Here is a 12,647-nt window from a genome sequence, read left to right as displayed (position 1 = left end):
TCCCGTGGCCAACCACTGGAGCCATATATCAATCATCGTATTCAGGATCGAGGGAATTCCACAAGGTAGGGGAGTGTTGAACGAGACCAGAAGTATGTAATCTATTAGCCAATGGTGATGGGAACCTGGCAAGATCGTTCCAATACGATTTTGACCACCGACAGTCGTCTTTTTAAGAAATTTATGGAACATGATCGACGATTAACATTCCATAGAGTAATTGAAAAATCGTATCTTTTGATATCATTTGGCCCAAGAAAGTATCAAGCAAACTTTTCTAATCGTAATCGACATCCAATGTTTCGTCGAATATTTGGAAAAATCGTAACTTTTAAGCTTTATTTCCTTAGCTGCATTTCCCCTCCCTCTCTTCCTGCAGCTCTGCAGCAGGAGAGACATGTTGGTCTCCCCTGCTCCCTAGCCGTGCCTAAGACCCAAGCTTGTGCAGACGATACCTCACGACTGGGATGCACTTCCCAGTAGTCAGAGGTAAGAATATCGTACACCAGGGGACAAACTGGAAGGGAAAGAACCATGAAAAAAAAATAATAATGAGCGGACGGAGTTTAAAAGAATAGAAAAAGCAAATACAGAAAACGTAGGAAGAATGTGAGTTGTCTACCTTGCGAAGACATGTGCCACAGATCCTGCAGACAAAGACTTACTTACACACCTTCGTATGTTTTCGAAGTCAGTGGCCAGAGGTCTGGGTTGTAAGTCTCGTGCCCTAAAATGCCATTAGAGCGAGTGCTGTTGTACACACAATCTCAAGGCCGGCTGAATGGACTCAGGCCTAAACTATACCAGCGTTACCACACACACACACACACACACACACACACACACACACACACACACACACTCACTCACTCACAATTCTACATCGCATTAGTTCCTTAAAGTCGGTGTTAAAGTTCAAGCTCACAAGATGATATTCTTTACGGGTTACAAAACCTACAACAGAAACACTTAATGTTTCACAAGAAAAAGATAGTTTTGACTACGATCTAGCCACAAGCAAAAGGTCCTCATTGAGGGTAGTCCTTAAATCATACAGATACAAGAAGTGGAGGATCATAAGGAATGAAAACGAGAAGTTAGGAAAAAAAATAGGAATAATTATCAGGTCTAAACTCAGCAACTTCTATTGAGACAAAGTTAACCCAGCAATCCGTGATCACGAAGAGCTCAAAATTGTTCCAGGCGCGATATTAACGTCATCAATGCGACATATGACGTAAAATTACCGACACCAAACTACCATATATATAACAGTCCAGTACAACAAACACATCCAGGGTTTGAGTGTCACTCCCAGCGTGTGTACTGCCGTACACCATCTACTTCCCAACACTCAACTACTAGGCAACGTGAATCACCATACCTCGGTTATCTCACCCACCAAACGCCAATTATTCCGCCCTGATAACCGAAGCTAAGTCACCGAGCATCACTCACCAAGCCTCAACTACAGGCCCCTTAATCCCTACGATGATGAGGAGTGAAATCCATCCCAATCTGAGAGGAGGGTACGAGACGAGGCAGATGATGGTCATGATGGTCGCCTACCTCACTGACCTGCATATTAGGAACCGATCATCATCGAGAGGATATCCTCTCTCTCTCTCTCTCTCTCTCTCTCTCTCTCTCTCTCTCTCTCTCTCTCTCTCTCTCTCTCTCCCCTACACACACACAGACATAGACTACTGCCCACACAGCATCATCGACCGCCGCGTGACGACAAACCATCCCCTACGCCGTCCGCTCAGGTCCGCCACTCTCAGGCCGACTGCCCTCCCTCCCTCGCTTAGCGGGTATGTATGTGGTGTATGGAGAAACCCTCAACACCCTCTCCTCCTCCTCCGCCTCCTCCTCCTCCTCATTCTCTCTCACACGGCCACCGGGTATGGAGAGTGAGAGAGAGAGAGAGAGAGAGAGAGAGAGAGAGAGAGAGAGAGAGAGAGAGAGAGAGAGAGAGAGAGAGAGAGAGAGAGAGAGAAGGGGAAGGGAAGGGAGGGGGGAGAATCCGATTGTGTGAACACATACCTTAACCGCAGCTCGTCTCCGGCCAGAGCAATCAACCTGATACGGGAAGAATGGCTTGCTCCTCCGTCCCACTCCGGGTGATTGTGCGCCGATGGGCACCGGACGATGATGAAATCTCCGGCATGGCTGCGTGTTTTCTAAAGAGGCTATAGGGGTAGGAGGCGTTCATACCTCACCACCGTTGAGAAGTACAGACGTAAAGCAAGTGAAGACGGCGCACACTAGGGACGCAATGGGGGTTATGCAGTGTGTACACTTCACACTTTACGCCTTTTAAAGAAAAGCTACAGTGCCCTGAGGAACTTGGCCCACCCTTAAAAGTAAGTTCGAGGGCCAAGTCATCATAACCAAAAAAAAAAAAAAGGTCAAGTGCCTCACTGTAGCTATATCTTGTTCAGAGGCGCAATCGCATCGTCGTAACTCACGGATCGTACCGTCGTGCTCAAACCCCGTACCGTCGTGTCCTAAGGCTCGTACCGTCGTCTTGAAGAGCCGCACCGTCATGCCCACAGGCCATAGCGTCGTGCCCAAAGGGCCTCACCGTCGCTCGCATCCTGGAGGCCGGACCATCGTCGTACCTCACTGGGTGTCGTCGATCTCAAAAGGCCTACGTAACCGTCGATCTCTCGGGGTTAAACCAATGTTCCACGACAGGAGCGAGAGAGAGAGAGAGAGAGAGAGAGAGAGAGAGAGAGAGAGAGAGAGAGAGAGAGAGAGAGAGAGAGAGAGAGAGACCCACACACCCACTCATCAACGCCGTAATTACCTGCCGATAGGTTTACCAGCCACTTAGAAAGAGTTCCGCCTCCTCATCAGCTCCATTCCCCTCCGCCAAGCGCCTCCCTTGATCATCAGACACACTCACACACAAACCAATCTTTGTTAACCCTGACGACGGAATGAGGGTGCAAACTGAATCTGTGACGGAGGAGGAGAAAACAAAAAAAAAAGAAAAACAGATTTCATAGAGGCTGACTGAACTGTCTTACGAGACTGAAAGTGGTGGTGACAAGACTGAAACAAGTGACTAATGACTGAAAAGGCTAACCAATGACTTAAAGGACTGACTCACAACTAAAAGGACTGACTAACGATTAAAAGGACTGACTCACAACTAAAAGAACTGACTAACGATTAAAAGGACTGACTCACAACTAAAAGAACTGACTAACGATTAAAAGGACTGACTCGCGAGTGAAAGGACTGACTCACGATTAAAAGAACTGACTCACAACGAAAAAGACTGACCAACGACAAAAAGGAACCGACTCACGACTAAATGAAATGACTAACAACTTGAAAGGATTACTGGCTCACGACTGAAATGACTGACTCACCAAGTCAGGTGAAAGGACTGACTCACAACTGATGAAAAGTACTATAAAACTAAATGAGAGATGAGAGCGACAGTTAACAAGACTGAAAGGATTACCGAGGAAAGAGAGAGAGAACAGACTGTAATTGTACACAAAAAGAGCGAATTCAATGGGCAGACGCAGAGTGAAGAAATACACAGGCTAGCTGCATGAGTGCAACAGAATGAGAAACAAGATCATAATTCAAAATCCCTACCACTTCTTCAAGTCCTTCATTATCTTTTATCATAGCCAGAGTCAGCCATCAGTAGGAAACAAGCAAACCACTCACTTCGTCACTAACCACTGCTCTCACCACCACAGTGACTTGACCTCTTTTCATCTGTCCAAACTTAAATGGTACGAAAATCTTCCCAATAATCTTTGTATCCGGCCGTCACGCCTTACCTTCTAGCCCAGTTTCCCTCTGATGGTGCTCGGTGTTTCTTTGATCTCTTGGGTATTGCAAACTCCACCACGTTCCGCTGGTTCTCCCACCGCCTCTGGTCATCCTTCTTCCCCCCACACACACATTGTCTTCAACACCCGAGCCTTCCCAATTGTCTCGTCTCTCGTCTGTCTCAATTTCGTCCCCAGTATCCTACGTTCTATTCAAGCTGGCCATTTCTCTTCCTTCTAATGATTTCCACAGTTTCATCAGTTATAATCTCTCTTTCCTTTACTCTGTTTTCCAGGAAATTCTTCGGTATCCTCTGCTCTACCAGTAGTTTCCCCATGGGGCTTCTTCTTGCCTCCCCCAAGCAATAGCTTCACTTTTCCTCATTACATCACTTTTTTTTTTCCTTTTTTACGTACGTCTTCATCAGGTGAAATCATGTCAGTTACTATCAGTCTAAATGATCTGGGCCACAACAATGGCCTCCGGCAGCAGACCCAGTGACGTAGAACAGTAGCTCCAAACCGATGGTGTGCGACCCGGATGGCACGGGGGCATTGGTAGTGACTGGAAACCGAAGGTGCACCACAGCCGTTCCCAGTACATACGTGGTGGTACTGATACCCAACCGAGACGGCGTGACGCATCCAGCCATCCAGATGGAATGTGAGTGAAGGTCTCCGAAGCTCCAGTCATAAGGAGAATGCGTCCATGAATGTTAAATGAAAGAAAAATGGACGATATCCTTCGCATGCTTTTTTTTCCCCATATTACAATGCCATAAACACAAGCTCTTCTAAAGAACAAACTATTTTCCTATGTTCGATACATATCTAAGGTGCAAGACGATATACTTTAGGGGTGGAAGGACAAGATGATGATAAGCTATTCCAAAAAGGCTGGTAACACATCTTTACATCTCACAGCCAAAACATAAGTCAGACACAAGGAAGAATCTCTCTAGCATCCACTGCCACAACAACTTCACTCCAGGAAGGGTCCCTGTACCACTACCTCTCACCACTTCTAACGTTGCCGTATCAGCTCCGACCTGCAGCAGCAGCAGCAGCAGCAGCAGCAGCCGAAAATGGGAGGTTTAGTTACTAAAGTAGTTCGTAAGATCATATCCAGCACAGGGAGGCAGGCCCTTCCCCTCGAGAACCCACAGCCACAACCCCTGGGTCGCGCTTCAGGCTTCCCATCACAGGAGCTGCGACGAAATGAGAAACAATTGGTTTTCTGTAGCGTGAAGAACCAGAGAGGTGAAGCAGTTCCTGCAGACATTAATACAAGGATAACAGCTTCCAGAAAATTAAGAGGAGGAAAAAAAAAAAAAAAGAGTCTGCTCACCACTCGGCTCGTAATTTACTTAGTAAATTACAAATCAACTTCGTATAAAGTCAATTAAACTTCAAAGAGCTCGGTTGATTAAAATGATTAAGAGATTCGGAATCCTCTCCACATAATGGCGGATCTCTCTGAGCGTGAACACTGGTTCTGGAAATAGAACTAGTTCCAGGAGGTGCGACCCTCACTCGCTGAATCCAGATTTAACACACTGTATATAAACTCACCTTAAGGAGGCGCAAAAGGAGGTCACTCTCTTCCCCAACCCTCTCATGTTCATAAATAGATATACATGAGAGTGTATATATTTCTAATTTATACATTTCTAATTTATATATATATCTTTTTTCTCTTATAGCATCCTATATGGTACGGGTAAATGCATGCTTCAGTCCAGGCTACGTGGTCATGAATGCTGAAATGAGAAAGAAATATGAAACACAAGGATGTTAAAGAAATGAAAATACAGAAGTTATATTTGAGCCGCTCTGGTGTGTGCAAATTCGACACCTCCAAAGAGATCAGACGATGAGAATAAGACGTCAGGAGAACCTAGAATTCTACACAAACACACACACACACACACACACACACACACACACACACACACACACACACACACACACACACACATGCACACACACACATACACACACACACACACACACACGTTTCTACGACCCATGATTTCACATGTGAGGGTCTGGTCAGAAGCCAGGTCAAATCCATGGACTGAAAATGTCGTAATTAAGGATCGTATCCTCGTATCCATGGATCGTACAGTCGGGCTCAAGGATCGTATCCTCGTATCCATGGATCGTACCGTCATGTTCATGGGGTTAACTACAATGTTCCTCATCTACCGTGGCCAATTTCTCCAAGCGGGAGGGACCGAAAGGAGCAATCTGATTTTCGGACCCTACTCAGGAGTACTATTTCATGTCGGAATTTCTCTAGAAAGCGCACAACTACCCGTTAACATACTTCAGAAAATGCATTCACTCCTATTGTGCGATATCTACTACTAAACGCTATTCCTTGAAAACCGGTCTTAATTTACCGTGGAGTTCTTAATAGTTAAGAGATACCCGCCACTGATCTACTTATGAAAAGTACGGTAGTGTGTGTGTGTGTGTGTGTGTGTGTGTGTGTGTGTGTGTGTGTGTGTGTGTGTGTGAGAGAGAGAGAGAGAGAGAGAGAGAGAGAGAGAGAGAGAGAGAGAGAGAGAGAGAGAGAGAGAGAGAGAGAGAGAGAGAGAGAGAGAGAGTGAGGACTACAATAACAAAACAACATCTGGAATTCACTCTCCACCAATACAAGGTTACAGTATCATGTTCTCGATAATCAAATCAGAAGCTCCGTCGCTCTTTATCCTCTAATTACCTTATACATCAATCTTACGGCACCTGATACCTGGAAGCCCCAGCAAGGGAAAGGGTACTGTCAGAAATGATCTATCGTTCAACCTGAGCCCCTTGCATGCCTTACCACAGCTCACCTCTCCCTTCCCTGTCCTCCTCCCGAGACCATTACTGGTGTACAGGGATGTCCTGCAGGGGAAAGCACGCAGCAAAAACAAGGCTAATTGCCCTCCTCCCCCGAGTGACGACACGGGAGGTTTCTAGACACAACTCTCTTGCTACATTCTCTCGTGCGTCAACACTTCAAGCCCGGTTAAACGGAAGGTCTTGTGATACAGCTTAATGCTCTCATCTGCGGTGTTTACCAGTGCTATTTCCTCTTTAAAGATCTTTGCTTCGTAGGTGTTCACCATCTCATGTCTCGGTGAAATTCGCCAGATTTACCGCAATAAGAAATCTCTTCCCGTGCACCCTCTTCCTCCCACTTCAGGAGATAAGAGAGCGCGAGGGGGTCGCAATCTCTTGACCCGCATTTTTCCCTTTTGTTCTTCTTCGGTTACCCGCCCAGCTCACGTCCGTCGCCCCGGCAGCGGTTGATCGCAATATGCAGCTCCTAACCTACACAAATGAACCACCGTTCCTTGCGTCCTTTCCTCACGATTTACAGTTTACAGAACACATCTGTCATCTCTAAACCACACCGTACGGCTAACCCTTAAGATGTATTGGTTCGCTTACAAAATATGCCGTAGGTATCTCACCCAATGATGAATATGTGATTTTACTGAAATGCAGGAATCCCTCGTGTAACATATTTTACTTGTATGATTCCCTAAGGTTTGTAAATACATCTCCAAAACACATGTATCTTCCAAGAAAAATGCATCAGTTATCGCGTATCCTTTCTCCAGCATCCTCCAGCAGTGGCACTCACCAACCCCCTTTACTCACTCCTTCCTAGCCCCTCCTCACTACCCGGCACTACAACCATCTGTCTTCCTCAGCGCCTCCTACCACTCCCAGTTCCTTCCCAGCACTTCCTAGCTCTCAAACTACCCTGACCCGCTTTTTCTCAGCTCCTCCTACCATTCGTTTCCTCCCCTTCCTCACATCTTTCTGTTCTGCACCACCCACACTTCTTATCTCTGCGCCTCATAACGCTCCCCAACTCAAACATCACTCATGGATCAACAATCCTCAGCATTCACTCTACTCTATACTTACCCTTCTCCAGTTCCCTATACTTACCCTTCTCCAGTACCCTATACTTAACCTTCCCTTTACTTACCCTTCTCTAGTTCTCTATACTTACCCTTCTCCAGTCCCCTATACTTACCCTTCTCCAGTTCCCTATACTTACCCTTCTCCAATACCCTATACTTAACCTTCCCTTTACTTACCCTTCTCTAGTTCCCTATACTTACCCTTCTCCAGTCCCCTATACTTCCCCTTCTCCAGTTCCCTATACTTACCCTTCTCCAGTACCCTATACTTAACCTTCCCTTTACTTACCCTTCTCTAGTTCTCTATACTTACCCTTCTCCAGTCCCCTATACTTAACCTTCTCCAGCTACAATATCCATACCATCCCTATCCTTTCCACCCATCTCCCTTTCCTCAACACCTTCAGATGTTTCCGCGTCCCCTCCCGTAGCACTTTCTATCATCTCACTAAATCTTCCTCCGACTCCCTCTCACGCTCTCGTAGCCCATCCCAGAACCCCTCCTGGGTATCATCATCATGACGCATTCTCCCCACTCAGTCCATAACACCCATGGGACCTCGTCCTAACCTTTCAACCGCTCTCGTCTTTATAGTGGCAAAAATAAGATCCACGGGACATAAAAGTTCTTTTTAAACTTTTTGTAACAATCATGTAACTCAGGACAAACTGTGATCTTCTCATCTCTTCCTGGATATGTATTTTGTACTCTTTTTCGTAACTTCCTTAACAATCATCTCTTGGTAAAGTGTGTAATATGAACCAAAAATAATTCGTCGGTATGGTACTCAATCGTTGTGTTTGAGCTGCGCATATGATTTTAAACCTTCAAATGTTTACTCCACTTGATTCATAAACTCTATCTCGAGCTCAATGACCCTCTGCCTCATCCACCCACACACACAGACACCCTCGTCTTCCCATTCACCTACCCTTCTAGCCACACCACGTCCCCATATAATTACTAACGTGGGTCCCCTCTCTGGCAGCTGGAGGAAAGAGAAGAATGGTTGTGTGTGTGTGTGTGTGTGTGTGTGTGTATGTGTGTGTGTGTGTGTGTGTGTGTGTGTGTGTGTGTGTGTGTCTAAAAGAACCAGCCTCAAGTGCTTGGAGGGTGGCATGAGAAAGCCAGCATGTTAACAAGTTCGTCAGTCGTTTATGATGATGATGATGATGATGATGATAATGACTCGATCATCCCTCTTTCTCTTCCTCCACCTCCACCTCCCACCGCCCAAAACCCCGCCCCCCTTCCCCTTAACCAGAAGGCTCTGGGACACCTGCCAGGCAAGGAGAGGTCACCAGGTCAGTGGTGCCTGGCGTGTCACGCGTTTGACCCGTCTCCAGTGAGGGTGCACAAACACTGAGTGATTTATATGTAAATAAGCTACTTATTTTACCATCAGAGATGCATGAAAGATTATCCGGGCAAATGGTTCGACATCGGTATGATGAAAAGGGGAAGGGGGAGGGGGGGAGAATGGTGGATGGACGTCAGTGGGGTCGAGGATGGAGAGATGTGGAGGGGGGGGGGGTTTGAAGAGAGGGAGGAGGAGGAGGAGGAGTAGGGAGGCAGAGAGTGAAGAGGCGAGAGCCGTCTGGCTGACGCTATCAATAAGGAATGACGGAGGATTTAAGGATGAGATATGCCGGTGGAGTATTGCATGGTGGTAGGAGGGTCACCAGACACCACAATATGGATAAAGATCCTATACTTGGTATTACTGTAACATCCGCTCTTTCTGGGAACCCCACATTACAGGAACAGCTGAGTCTGCTTCTAAGAAACTGGGTGTCCTGTTTAGATGTCGTAACTTCTCTTCTGAACAGTTGCTCCGTTTATACAAAGGACTGATTCGTCCTTGTATAGAGTATACTGCTCTCACATCTAGGGTGGTCAAAGCTCTGCATCCTTAATCGACAGAGTCGAAAGTGGTCCTAAATATAAACTGTCCCAAGCTAACTTCCAATCTTGACCCTTGCCCTACGCCGCAATGCCAGTTCACTTATCCCTCTTTTATTGGTATCACTTTGGTTTTTGCTCCCGAGAGCTGGCTGCTTGTGTGCCCCCACCATTAGCTGGACCAAGCAATAATCGTCAAGCTGCAGTGTCACATGATTCTTGTGTGGCCATCGGCAGCTCAAGGTTAGGCCGTTTTGATACCTCCTTCTTTCCCTACATATTAAAGCTTGGAAACTACCTTCTCGTGACTTGCCCAATCACTATGACCTGGCACATTTCAAAAGACAGCTTTTTCACTTCCTCTAAAATTCGGAAATAACTCTCTCTATACTTTAATTAAGGCCTGGCCTTGGCGTGGACTTTCGTCCCTGACTGGAGCCTTCATTGAACATGAAAAGAGGCGGGAAACGTAAGGGGCGAACAGTGACTACAAGAACCAGCCATCACCTGACGTGCGCACCTGAGCAGGACATGGGAATGATCCCACATACCACAGACCAGTATATCCCGTCAGGTCTTGAACTGCTGCAGGTCAGGTGATGAAGCCTCACACGACAACAGGAAATAGGATAAACCAAGTCCCTGTGCTGATCAGTTGCTAGGCTAAGTCCGGAACATCCAACACAGCCAAAAGTCAAATGATCATCATAGCGGCCAGTGTTGTGCCTATACGGACTTCCAGTGTGGCAAGTTATTATACGAGAAACTGAGTTAACAACAGCCCGCGCGAGTTGGAAAACACAGTGACAACTGAACTGCTGCTGTTAGAGTCCACAAACCACAACACTCAACCCCGACACACACGGTGACGCAGCCCCGTTTGTACACGTGACGATTCGGGCCTGCACCAGGCATATGACGTCTTACAGACGCTAAACACTGTGTGTGTGTGTGTGTGTGTGTGTGTGTGTGTGTGTGTGTGTGTATGTGTGTGTGTGCATCAGGAATGTTATGAATAACACTCTCGGCACAACGCTTTCGACTTGAAGGGATTGGAACAAACCAAGCGATGGCTCCCATGAGAAGACAGCAAGATGAGGGAGATAAAAATGTGCGGGTCTAGGAGCAAACACCTCCAATGGGAAGGGCACCAGGGGCATGTGGGAGAGGAGACTAGCTAGCCAGAGGAGAGCGTCAGGGTTCCTGGTTAGTGCCAACGTGGTCGAGGACAGCATAAGACAGACAGCCTAGCAAACATGACCTATTGGCCTTCTCATTTTCATCGATTACGTCAATACAATACGTCCTAAGAGAGAGAGAGGGAGTCGCATGGATGTGTACCCAGCCTGTTCAATTTCACTGTACCCTAAGCAAGCATGTATTGAGGCACCTCCTCCCTCCTTGGGCCAATGGTTTTGAGAGGAAAACTTACATCCAAGTGTTGTCAGTTCGGTACGTGAATATATGTCTTATTCTTTATCCTTGTTTCTGAAACTGTAATGATTATCGTATCGTGTTCTAGACACACACACACACACACACACACACACACACACATATATATATATATATATATATATATATATATATATATATATATATATATATATATATATATATATATATATATATATATATATTATCCTCTTGTTCGTTAATTAGTCACACAATTGATAATGATACACAATTTACACAATACTGAGTAATTAGGGAGTTCCAGTTCTATTATTTCCCAGCTAACAACAAGCTATAACTCGTCAACGAAACACAAAACATTTAACAACTGACTGACATCATCAGCTAGAATCAACCTTGCTGGTTATACTGGTAGCTTTACTGGTAATACTGGTAGCCTTACTGGTTATACTAGTAGCCTTGCTGCTTATACTATTACCCTCACTGGTTATACTAGTAGCCTTACTGGTTATACTAGTAGCCTTACTGGTTATACTAGCAGCTTTACTGGTTATACTGTTAAAATTACTGGTTATACTAGTAACCCAACTACTTACACTAGTAGCCTTACTGGTTGTACTAGTAGCCTTGCTGGTTATACTAGCAGCCTTGCTGGATTTACTAGCAGCCTTGCTGGTTATACTAGTAGCCTTACTGGTTATACTAGCAGCCTTACTGGTTATACTAGTAGCCTTGCTGGTTATACTAGTAGCCTTACTGGTTATACTAGCAGCCTTACTGGTTATACTAGTAGCCTTACTGGTTATACTAGTAGCCCTGCTGGTTAACTGGTTACCTTTCTGGTGCAGCCTCCAACTACAGCATGAGGCTGATGCTACAGACCACATACTGATGTATACACGACGGCAAAGTTAGGTTAAAAGACACCAATGTGATGTTACAATGATGTTGCATACCACATGTCAATGTCACACTGATGTCACATACCACATATCAATATCACACTGATGTCACATACCATATATCAATGTCACGCTGATGTTACTTACCGCATATCAATGTCATCACGCTGATGTCACATACCACATATCAATGTTACACTGATGTCACATACCACATATCAATTTTACACTGATGTCACATACCACATATCAATTTTACACTGATGTCACATACCACATATCAATGTCACAATGCTGTTACATAACACATATCAATGTCACACAGCTGTTACATACCACATATCAATGTCACACTTATGTCACATACCACATATCAATGTCACACTGATGTTACATACCACATATCAATGTCACACAGCTGTTACATAGCACATATCAATGTCACGCATCTCCCTACGATGTCATGTGGTTCATGTTGGCTTTCTCCCACTTGTTGCAGAGCGGCGGTTCCCAGAAGCTGGACCTGACGCCCAGCATGAAGGCCAAGAGGAGCGCCAGGATCATTGAAGGTGGGTGAGAGAGAGAGAGAGAGAGAGAGAGAGAGAGAGAGAGAGAGAGAGAGAGAGAGAGAGAGAGAGAGAGAGAGAGAGAGAGAGAGAGATTCTACCTACCTGCGTGTACCTACAGTGAGATAATG

At 45.7% G+C, this 12,647-nt stretch overlaps 1 protein-coding gene across 1 annotated transcript in view; it reads left to right on the top strand.

Annotated features, from left to right (window-relative positions):
* The window catches only part of LOC139760903 (corticotropin-releasing factor-binding protein), a 175,771-nt gene that overhangs the window by 108,802 nt on the left and 54,322 nt on the right, over nucleotides 1–12,647 (top strand). Inside the window, exon 2 of the mRNA XM_071684672.1 lies at nucleotides 12,450–12,519. Coding sequence (XP_071540773.1) covers nucleotides 12,450–12,519 — 70 coding nt within the window. The remainder of the gene's footprint in view (nucleotides 1–12,449; nucleotides 12,520–12,647) is intronic.

Source organism: Panulirus ornatus, chromosome 38 (genome assembly GCF_036320965.1).
Source record: "Panulirus ornatus isolate Po-2019 chromosome 38, ASM3632096v1, whole genome shotgun sequence".
In the NCBI taxonomy this organism is placed as follows: domain Eukaryota; kingdom Metazoa; phylum Arthropoda; class Malacostraca; order Decapoda; family Palinuridae; genus Panulirus; species Panulirus ornatus.
The sequence above is the reverse complement of the archived record's forward strand: the minus strand, read 5'-3'. Positions and strand labels throughout refer to the sequence as shown.